At 37.3% G+C, this 11704-nt stretch overlaps 1 protein-coding gene across 9 annotated transcripts in view; it reads right to left on the reverse strand.

Annotated features, from left to right (window-relative positions):
* Positions 1-11382, reverse strand: part of ncor1 (nuclear receptor corepressor 1) — an 80133-nt gene extending 68751 nt beyond the window's left edge. For 8 of the 9 annotated variants that reach the window (XR_003597228.1, XM_028030855.1, XM_028030860.1 and 5 more), the window contains exons 1-4: positions 11246-11382; positions 5522-5714; positions 405-499; positions 61-268 (exon numbers count right to left, since the gene is read on the reverse strand). Coding sequence is in view for 8 of the 9 variants with exons in the window: in XM_028030855.1 (XP_027886656.1) it covers positions 61-268; positions 405-499; positions 5522-5635 (417 nt within the window). In the remaining variant the exon portion in view is untranslated. Of the gene's footprint in view, positions 1-60; positions 269-404; positions 500-5521; positions 5715-8811; positions 8931-11245 lie in introns of all 9 variants that reach the window. The other variant, XM_028030854.1, reaches the window with a different exon arrangement.
* Between the last annotated feature and the right edge of the window lie 322 nt (positions 11383-11704).

The following is an 11704-nucleotide window of genomic DNA, read 5'->3' on the forward strand; positions in this document are numbered from 1 at the left end:
ATAAAACCTAGATTCAGCCGAGAGGGAAGAGAAGGAAAAGCTAAAACAATAAGGCCCCACCTTTTTGACTTCAACAGTGGCTCTTAAGCTGTCTTGTACAGTGTAGGGCATGGGCAGCACAATACCCCCAGCAGTGGGAGGGGTGCGGTTGATATGGGCCTCGGCAACGGTCTCCATGCGAGGGCGTTTGACCTCCAGGGCCTCGTGCTCTGCCTGCGCTGTAACGGAGTGAAACTGCTGGTCGTAACCATGGCGTCTCTCCGGAGGCCTGAAGTACGAAAGCAGACATGAAACGTATTTAGAGAACGGTTCACCACAAATTGTTCGTAAAATATGAACAAATCTGAAAAGATCCAGCAGGAATTGAAAGAAAATCTGGTGCTTAGATGACGAGATGAGAGCACCTTTCGGCTCCGGGGTGGAACTCGGAGAGCAAGGACAGCCGTCTGCGGCCCTGTGGATCCTGCATGTGAGTGCGGTAGTCTGGGACGGAGAAATCCTTCAGGAGGAAGAGGAAGGAAACAGAAGACTTAGAAAGCAATCTGGTGAAGACCAGAATAGCAAAAAAAAAAGTTTTTTAAATGGAGAAGTCTCCCCACAAAAAAGCAAAACATGAATTCCTGCAAAATGAACAATTGCAGTTTAAACTCCTCAAATTTCCCATCGAACTACTGCTACGTCTGAAAGTTGTTTAATGAAATGTCAAACAGAGTGCAGGAGTGACTGGAGTTTCCTCTAGCTGTAACAGCATAGAGTAACATAGATGTGCCCCTCCCCCAACTACAATAGCTACAAGAGGGCCACTACATGTTTCCCTATTTTACAAAAACAAACTTGTTTTCTTACAAACATTTTTTGCTATAAACACACAACGATGAGTCTCCTGTGAGCTCCTTCTGGTCCTTTAGGAAACAAAGAAAAGCAGGATAGTTGTGAGCTTTCAGAAGCAAAGCAAAAGTTGTTAACTTCCTCCAACCACTGAAAGAAACGACACAAAACCCTACTGAGAACAACCAACTTCCTTCTTCAAAAATGTAAACAGAAATGGAGAGGTTGGAGGATTTCTCTTTTGTCTTCGGTAAAAAACCATGAGTCATTTCTCTCTGTACATTTGTTTTGGTTGTATTTACCCAAAACGCTCTATGGGCACATATGCATTTAAACCACACAAGACTTCACTTCTACCGAACTGTTCCCTAGGTGGACCAAGGTTCACTTTTTTGGTCCGCATCAGAGTTCGATTGCACATTCACACCTCCCCAAATGAATCAAACTTCATAGCCAAACAAACTAGTTTGATTAAGGTGAACTAAACAGGGCTGGTGCGAACGCCATCACGCATTCTTACCCTTATCCCTAAAAGTTACTTATATGTCTTGTTTACTCTTTCAAATCTTGCGATTGGCTGAGGAGGAGCAAAAAAAAAAAAAAGGTAATCACTGCATCACTCTCTTGACCTGCAAACTGGGCTTACCCCTCTCCAAATCAGCTGATCAGGGTTATGTCTAACCTCAGCTGACTTTAACCACTTTGGTCACTTCCCAGAACACATGGAGGCAGCAAAAAGGAGTTTTGAAGTATTTTATTCAAAGAGGCTCCAATTCTTAACAAAAAGAATAACATGCTGTTGAACGCTACAGATAGCAAGCTACAAGTAGCATGCTTTACTGCGTCATGTTTTCAGAGTGCAGATCTGACACCAGGTGCATTATCCTCTTAAATTTTCCTTCTACTTATTGCTGCACACCTATCTCTATCTGACCTGTCTGAGGCAACATTGTGCAGCGTGCCAGGAGCAACTAGAATGTAATAATATTTTTGCTTAACTCTTTGTCAACATAAAATAGCAAGTCACATTATTACTAAAAGCAAAAATATATATTATATTTAAGTTGAAGTAGGAAAAACTGTTATTTCTCTACTTTAAGTAAAATAATGTCATATTAAACATATTAGTTTCTTTTTTCAATACCCTGCTTTTCTTAAGTTTTGACATTACAAGAATCCCATAGTAACCTCTGGCTGCTTGCAGTTAAATCATTCAGCACTGCAGAACATTTGTGGTAATAAGCAAAGAAAAACAGATAAATCCTCAGACTTTATTTTTACCTACAAGACTATGTCCTGAGGCAACATTTTTGCTACGAAGAGTTTTGCAAGTCACTTGTGTATTTTGTCTGAAACATGGGACCTTTAACCCCACCCAGTCATTTCCTGTAAGCTGCCTGCTGTTTATTATCCCATAAAAGCAATAATTCCCAATTAACTCCTCGGTCAGTCAGTCACTCTGAAGGGAAAAGTAATGCTGACTTTATTTAGAGGTTTGACTTTAAGAATTCACAACATATTGTTGTTGTTGTTTTATTATTTTGTTTTGTTTTTTCAAATAGAACTTTAACTGGTAATTTAAAAAAAAAATGCAAACAGTGCAGAACAATTTACCGGGGAAGTTCAAAACTGTTATCAGCACAGTGCGACTGCCAAAAAAAAAAAATCTGTTTTCAGGAAATATTCAGAAATCCCTATGCTCTCCTGGATTTAAGCAAACAATCAAATGCCTGGAATTTTTCAGCCAATACTTTTCTGTGAAAAAGAGATTCCAAGAAGAAGGATGAAGTCCAAAAAAAATGCCAAGATACAGGATCCATTTTTTTTTTTTTTTTTTTAAAGTTTCTCAGTTTCATTTATTTTAAAAGAATAATACACAAAAAATATATTAATATGGCTGCATCAGAAAATGTCTCTCACCAGGATGGAATATAAAATTAAAATTGAGCCAATTATTGTCTATGAGCCACACTGTTTGTAGACACCAACCTAACATGTCAAAAAAAAAACTTTAAGTGAAAGGAAATAAGAAAAAAATAAACAGGAAGTGATAAAAACCAGCTGCAGGCTCGCGTCATTTATTTATGCTGTACCTGTTTGCTTTTTTTTTTTAATCGTCTTTCAGTCTATTTAGTTCTAAAATGACAATAATCATCAAATTCAGTTACTTCCTTTTAGATTTAAAACAACAACTCAAGAAAGAACATGACATGTCTTCCTTTCTCTTTCTCTCTGAACGAGACTGAGGACGGAAGCACCAGAACAAGCCCACGCATGTGCATCCAGATCAGTGCGACATGCTTCCAATGCTGCTGCTTGCTCTTTAGTCAACAAGGAGAAATGAGCTGTCAGACCAGAACTGAAAAGTTTTGGACCAAACTGTCTCAAAATGAGTTACCAGAAAATAAATAAGCACGTCAAATTGTCTTAAAAGTTGCTGAAAGCAGAAACAACATAATAATTTAGCCTTTTTGAGATGCAACGTGTCCACAAACTAAGATTTGTACATTGAAAAAGCTGAAAATCTAAATCTGAATGTTTAGTTCTAGTTGACAAATGTCAAAATACGTAACACTGTCTTTGTAAAAACACTTATAAATGCCAAATCTCTATTATCTACCTTTGAAATGTAGCAGGGAAATGTAAGGGTTTTTTGTTTTTTTTTTGCATCACACTCATGTTGCTCAGGTCACAACTGAAGAAAGACAATATTTGTTTGTGTTTACAATTAATTTCAGACTTTTCATTTTTAGTATTTGGCATCACTTCTGCTTTATTTTAGCAAAAGTAGAAACTATAGTCAAATAATTACTGAAAATACAGTTAGAAACTCAAATAATGCATGATGCCTTTGGTAATGAGATTCCACATTTCACCCTGAAAAAATATGTTTTTGTTGCTCTGATTTAGTTTTATCGAGTTTTATGCACATTACTGCCAAATGTTACGGCCCCTGGTCTCTTGAGGCTGTGCAGGCTTCTTTTTGTTATTCAGGTTCAGCTGTGAGGGCACACCTTCCTGATTGGTTGCCTGGAGGCTGCAGGAAAGCAGCCACCCCATTGGACCAGCAGAGAATTGCAAGCCAACCAGAGTCTCACCTGCTTCCTATAAAAGGCTCCTGAAATCATTCCTCCAGTGGGGCAGCTAGTAGGAAGAGGTTTTGTTAAGCTGTCCCCCACCTTTGGTGTTTACAACTGCTTAGGGCAGTTTTGAACTATTTTGTTTCTGCTTGTTCAGTTAAGCAGTTTGTGTCTGCTCTAAATTGTTTTGACACAACAATTTTAATAATTGGATGCATAATGCTTAATAGCAGAATTTTACAGAATTTGAATAAAGCAAAGGTAAAAGTGACAGAACTTTTGGTAGAAAATATTTAAGACAAGGAGTGTTTTTTTTAAGTTTGTATACTCCAGTTAATGACTACTGAATTACCAAATTAGTTGCCGATTATTTCAATAAATCGATTAATCGTGACTAATCCGATTAATTGCCTCAACTCTACATTAAATATGCATTTCATAATAAATCTGTGATCCTGGGCTGCACAGTGGCGCAGTTGATAGCACTGTTGCCTTGCAGCAAGAAGGGTTTGATTCCCAGCCGGGATCTTTCTGCATGGAGTTTGCATGTTCTCCCTGTGCATGCGTGGGTTCTCTCCGGGTACTCCGGCTTCCTCCCACAGTCCAAAAACATGACTGTCAGGTTAATTGGTCGCTCTAAATTCTCCCCAGGTGTGAGTGTGTGTGTGCATGGTTGTTTGTCCTGTATGTCTCTGTGTTGCCTTGCGACAGACTGGCGACCTGTCCAGGGTGAACCCCGCCTCTCGCCCGGAACGTAGATGGAGATGGGCACCGGCAACCCTCCCGACCCCATTAGGGACAAAGGGTGAACAGAAAATGGATGGATGGATGGATCTGTGATCCCGTCATTTTGTTTGTAAAACTTAAACAAAAAGTAGTCCTGCTATGTTGGAATCTTAACAAAACTTAGTTTAATCGCATTTTGATTAAACTAAGTTTAATCAAAATTAGTTTAATCCCTGCCCTGTAGACTCCCATCCACAGGGCAGGGAATGTGGACAACATTTTAAACCCTGCATTTGCTTTTTATTCACTTTCAGACTGCATGTGTGAAGCCAACCAAACCACCAGAACCAAACTATGCGGTTAAACATCACAAGCAGCAGACAAGGCAGCGAGCGATCATCAAGTGAGAGACATGGAGCAGCAAAGAGAAGGACTGATGTCCTGCTGTGGTCACAGAACGATTTCAGATCACGCATTCGTTTGTAAAGTCTGTTTGCAGTCCCACTGTACGCAAACTGTAGAAATGTTATTAGAGTCCGCTTGTTTGGTCCAGACAATGATACCCGGTGCATAACCAAGCAGACTACGCAAGGAAACACACGTGAATCAAATCACTTTGGTGTGAAAGAATCGCAGACCCAGTTTAAAACTCTGATCTAGAGGCAAAAACAGAAATGTGCCACTGCTCTTTCATGAGGGTTTTTTTCACTGTGGATCACTAAAAAAAAAATCAATAAGTCAAGTTTCTTTTTTCCATACTTGTTCAAATTTATAAAAATTATGTATTAAGGTTTTACAGGAGGCGTTAAAGCCTTTGAAATAAACTCTAAAAGATGCCAAACTAGTAAAGGAGGAGAGCAAGTGGCTTTACGGAAGTTTAGCTTTACCTGTTGGTGGCGCGATCCGGTGAAGGTGTACTGGACACCAGAGTGTGGTGGGTATCGGCTCTGCTCGCTGCTGAATGACCCCTGGCTGGGGGGGTAGCCCGAGCTGCTGGACATCCTGGTTTGGTGCTGGCGGGCTGCTGCTGCCTCACAAAACGGAAAGTTTGGCTACACCATGTTTGGAGACACGAACCACCTGCACAGAGGAATGTGGCAATAAAACACATTGCCACATTTGCATTTTAGACATTGGGACAGGTACGTAAAATACCTGAACTGATCTGAAAGAGAGCAAGAAGTTCAGCAGATAGCAGGAAGGTTTTACAGAGTAGAAAACGGTGGCTTTGATTTATTCTTGGCTTTTATAGTCCTCCCAGGAAGTTGCGTTGCTGCGATTGCAACTGTTAATGCAAATTCAGTCATTTTTCGCAAATTTTGCATCTGATCGATCACATTTTCTGTATTTAGTGACTCTAAACAGTAACAATTGCCTTTTGAGATGTGCTGTAGGATTTTTGTTTGGGACGTTCCCTGCTCTTCTCCAATCTATGCTCCCTAAATGTAGTGCTCATTTACAAAATTACAAAATTTTGATAATTACGGAGTCAGTAAGTGTTACATTTCATTAAACTGCTATAAGGGGTAGGATTAAATAAGTGTCTCCTTATCCCTACTTCTTTTCAAACAGAAAAGTAGCAGTAAGTTAGTTATTTTTGTTCTTGGTTATCTATGCCTATGTTTTCACTTGTCCTATTTTCTTTATTTTTAAAAACTTGTTTGACATAAATAACAAATTATAGTCTTATAGCTTACAAAAACAAAAAGGAAATGATTAAAATTGGGCCAAAGCTGTCAAGGCTTTGTGTTAAACCAGAAAACAGAAAGATCAACACAAAATGTTGATCTTTGCACATCTAGTTAAAAGTTCAGGAGTTATGAATGACCCACTACAAAAAACAGAAAAACATCTTTAACACAGTTTTCCACTTTCAAAATCTAACAAGGTACACATATTTGATAGCACTGTTGTCAAACAGGTCATAAAGTCCTTAAAGCACTGACCTGCTAGTATAGCCTCTTCTTGGCAGCATTTACAGTAAGGTTAGAGACTAATTTAAAATATTACAAACAAACCAAAAAATGTCTTTAGAAGTAAAAAACAACATAATAATTTAGCCTTTTTGAGATGCAACGTGTCCACAAACTAAGATTTTTACATTCAGAAACTGAAAATATAAATCTCAATGTTTAGTTCTAGTTAAAAAAATGTCAAAATACGTAACACTGTCCTTTTGTAAAAAAACACTTATAAATGCCAAATCTCCATTATCTACCTTTGAAATGTAGCAGGGAAATTGTGCATTCATCTTCAGTGAAGATACACGATTTTTTAGGAATATAGACATTTTTATAAGCATATTTGTGAGCCTGCCTCTTTATTATTAAATTGAATATAATTTCAGATTTTTGTATAACTTTTCTTCAGATTAATTTAGAAAGTGAGCTATTATTATTACAGGTTAATTTTCTAAACTACAGAAAAGTTATTGTTAGCTCAAACGTGAAAAATTGGACTGACGTTGATATGCGATAGGAATACTGCAGTTATGTTAAGATTTACCAATGTTTTGTTTTATCTTTTTTTATACAATTACTCGATTAATCGTAAGAATAATCGATAGATTACTCGATTACCAAAATATTAGTTTACAACAGCCCTACTGTGGAGTCAGGGACAGTGTAGGCACAGCAATCGTCTGAGCCACAGAAGAACAAAGAAACACTTCAGCTACCTGTCTGTACCCTGATCATCCCACATTCTTAATGAACAGCTTTAAAAATGTCAGCGCAGATATGTTTTTAATCAGTTGAAGCATTTTAAGAGATCGTTCAGCTTGTAAAATTGACGATGTCATTTGTATTGAAAACCTAAAAAGGAGCCCAAATGTGACAGTGATAAAAAAAAAAAGTCCTACGTTTCGTGCCGTTGACATGAAGGAGTTGAGCTTTTCAACATAAAAAATAAAATGCAGGCGCAAGTAACAATTCATTCTGTCATTGATTAACTGGATAAAAGCACTTGGTACATTCAGAAGATTTGTCACATAAGGAATTTTATATGGTATTAGAAATACACAGGACGCAAATTAACAATTTAATTCCTTTTTTAAATATGAAAATAGACATTTTATTACCCAAAATGGAAGAACAGCATTGCTTAATGTATCCGCGATCATTTGTAGCAAAAGATAGTACTACTTCTAAACTCAGCCCTTTCTGCTTGACTTATCAAGACACTGTGGGGTTAATTTATACTTTATTTTTTGGACTACAAATTAATAGCAAAATGTGCCTAGCGGAATTTTTTTTTTTTTTATTAACATAAACTGTACCTGGTGAAGCTAAAACTTTGCCACTTGAGTGGTTTTAGGTAGAACATATTTACTAGCAAAGGTTGTTTTTTTTTATCTTAAATGCAAAATGTCCATAGGTTTTGGACATTTCTGGCTTATTTACTGGTCCAAGTATGTTGTTTTGTTCTCCAAATGTCCCTTTTTGAGTCCGTCTACTCCATTAAACGATTAATCGATTACTAAATTAGTTGACAATTATTTCAAAAATCGGTTAATCACAATTAATTGTTTCAGCCCTAAAATAGAGTGCTGTTTTATCTGTCCCCAAGTCTGTCATCAATTTACAATTACATAAAAAAATAAGAATAAGTGTGATAAACACTCTAATATTCTGAGATGATTTGGTCAAACTATTGACATGGACTATAAAAGCTGAGTCTTTAGCAAAAGGGGCGATGTTTGTGATTGATACAACATCCCCCAGACTGATTTCCATAGGTCATTTTAGACAAACGCTCTTGCTGGACCCAAAAAAACACGTATGAATGTTCTACAAGTTAGCATGGATCAGTTACTAACGTCAAAGAACACCAAGGACTTCAAACTTTTCAAAAGTTAGCATATCTTCTCTTTCTCTCTTCCCATTTCCCATCTGAATACTTCAAATATAGGCCACTAAAGGCGCAAACACCTGTCATGATTTTGATCACACTAAAAATAATATGCAAGATATATAAAGCATAGAGTAACTCCCCTGCATATTGCTGCTCACTGCCAATCAGCTGTTAAAAGTAAGGTCCTGACATACAAAACAACAAGAACATACAAATCACAAGCTGTATTATTGTTGAAATGCTGTGATTTTTACTAGATTTTTATGTTTGAATTTGACCTGTCAGAAAGAAAAGAAAACTCTGGAGTATTAACCATGGCACTCACAGGGTTTTGTTTGGCTGAGCCTGCCTCTAAGCTTCTGATGAAAACGGTTCCTCTGGAACAGCAGCTTGATAAGGCTGGGATGACACTGGGTTTTTGTTGCTAGGGTCAGAGTTTAAGAACTGGAAACAGGAAGAACTGTGATTTAATAAGTTTAGTTAACAGTTTGAAGGGAAAAGCTCCAACTAATCAACCAATCCACTAGCTAGACTTGTGATTCTCTATATAGAGCAAAACAAAAAGACATAGTACTCTGTGAAAATGACTTCTAAATGTAAATATTTTTGCTTCTGTCTTTTATCCCCCCCCCCAATTTAATTACAAATACTTTATTAATCCCAAAAGGAAATTCAACATGGTAACAAAAACCACCCAAATTTCTGCAGAGTTGTTGAAGATGGTGATAGATGTGGGCAGGAAAAAACTCCTGACAGAAAACTCTGTTGGTGTATTTCAGTCTTGTTAAGAGAATGTTCAGGGTTGGCCATTATGTTTTTCATTTTATGACGCATCCTTCTTTGTACAGTCATCTCTAGAGTAGACCTCAGAACCGAACCAGCCTTCTTTATCAGCTGGTTGAGTTTTTTTTAAGTCACTGGCTCTGCTGCTGCTACCCCAACAGATGATGGCAGAAGAGATTAGCATAGACAACTACTAACATGTTATATAACTATGACATGTTAGCAAGGAGAGGAGTATTCGCTGTTGTTTTTGTAAATACATGCAATTAGGTCATGTTATATATTATAGCAGGGTTTCCCACATTGTATTATAAGCCTGACGGGCTACCAGGCTTTACTTGTGCACCACCAGGCTTAGTATAGTTTACTTATTTTATTTTTAATGATTGCCTTTTTTTTTTTAGACTTTATAGATGGTGTTTATGTATTAATTTTCCAGTCTTCCAATAACACATAACTATCAAGTGATATTTTCAAAATTTCTGTTAACTTTAAACATTTTTTAACTCCAAAACATGGCAGCCGACTGGACGACTGCCCTGTAGAACCGGGCTTAGCAAGTTTTCTGGGGGAAACCTTGTTATTGCTTTAAATCTTTGTGCAAAAACTGATGATGTGTTTTAATTTTGTTGTTTGGGGGGTGGGGGGTTCACTGGGAAAGCTTATGATGATAATTTAATCTCAGATAATGCCTCATAGACAGTTTATTAAAAATAACTATCACTGTAAGTCAGCTTCAGGGACTAATTTTTATGTTACAACATTCTACAGAAAAGCCACTACAAACAATCTGAGCAGAAGAAAATCACAAAAGTAGTTGACATGAACTGATTATCTGTCTATGGTATAAGAAAGGTATGAAAGCAGCTCTATGGAGCATAAAGTAGCACCGCATTGTTTCTCATCCACCTGTTGCAGCACACTGCAGGTCAACTGGCTATTATTACACTTTTCAATCTCTAACGAAGACAATTAGTTAATATTGTGATACCTCAATAATTTTAATTAAGGGTTTCATGCAATTTAAATTTTACACTGGTCAATCTCTACAATCTCTAGCCAGATATCTACTTTCAACTGAAATACAGACTGAAGACTGAACATCAATTTAGAAAGAAAAAAAAGATTTATGCACTTTAGAAATGTTTGCAACATTTAATCCCTGTTTATCTGTATTAAAAGAAACCCTTTCCCTTAGTAAGAAATTCTTCAGCTTAGCAGCTTATAGAAATATATATTTTCCCCTATTTTTTTTTAAAGTCACATGGCAATCACGTTTTGTAAAACACGCTATTCCTTTCTAACTGTTTTGTTTTGTTTTGTTTTATGGACTTTTTTTAGCTGGATTTCTACAGATACTTAATTTTTCCCCACCTTCGCTTCTGAAATAAAACATGGGAGGAAATAAAAATGAGTTGCAGGCATTCACCCTCCACTGCATCAGTTTAATAGCAGCTCCAGAAGGAATTTGAGGCATATTGGGGTTGTAAACATAAATCTACCTCAGTGAAACTTTAAGGTCGAATTAAAAGGGTGCAATATAACAATGGCTCCGTCTGACTGTTTCCATGCAAAGTGAGCAGGCCTTGTGTGAAAAAGAATAGGGTTAATGCTGCTACTGTCTTGTGTTTCTGTTGACACTTAAAACGACATTATAACACAGTTAACTGCAACTGGATTAATACCACATCATGATGACGGGGAGGGGGGATGGGACTGCTTTCACACAACAGGGAGCGTATACAAAAAACGAACAAAACAATAAATGTTAACTCATATTAGGGCGATTTATACGTACTTTAACACCATATTAGGACGTTCAGGATGTTGTTGTGGCTAGCTGGCTAACCCAGCCTGTATTTCACCTTAAACCACGTCGCCATCTTGCAAGGCAGATTTTCAGCGTACAGCGAGTCGCTTAAATAGTGTATTAAGTACAGTCGCTGACTGGCTGCATGTAGGCCATATGTACTCACCCCATGTTTGAAGTTTGTAGAAACGGGAAAGAAAGATAGCCCGTGCAGAAATCTGTTTGAATTGTTGATTGTAAATCCGCGGGTTGTGGGCTGTGAACGACTGAGCAGACTAAAAGGCTGCGCCGCATTTGTCGGTCGACGTCCTGACAGTGACGAGCAATCGTTTTCGTTAGATTTTAATTTAGAATACTTCATAAATATGTACATACATACCAAACGGTTGTTTGTATTAAGAGTAACATAAAACGTTGCGCCTCTTTTCAGTTTTGGCTAATATTTTAAAACTACGACCCAATTATTTTTACATATCTGTAAGGACAGTACAGTGTTACACATAAATCGTCCCCTCAAACAAGGTAATGCCTAAGAGCTTTTAAAATGGTACTTTAAAAATAATCACCCACAGATATCAAAGAGCTAGACTCTTATTTTACTAACGTACATCTGATGTTTTTTAAA

The sequence above is a fragment of the Xiphophorus couchianus genome, chromosome 11 (genome assembly GCF_001444195.1).
Source record: "Xiphophorus couchianus chromosome 11, X_couchianus-1.0, whole genome shotgun sequence".
Classification (NCBI taxonomy): Eukaryota; Metazoa; Chordata; class Actinopteri; order Cyprinodontiformes; family Poeciliidae; genus Xiphophorus; species Xiphophorus couchianus.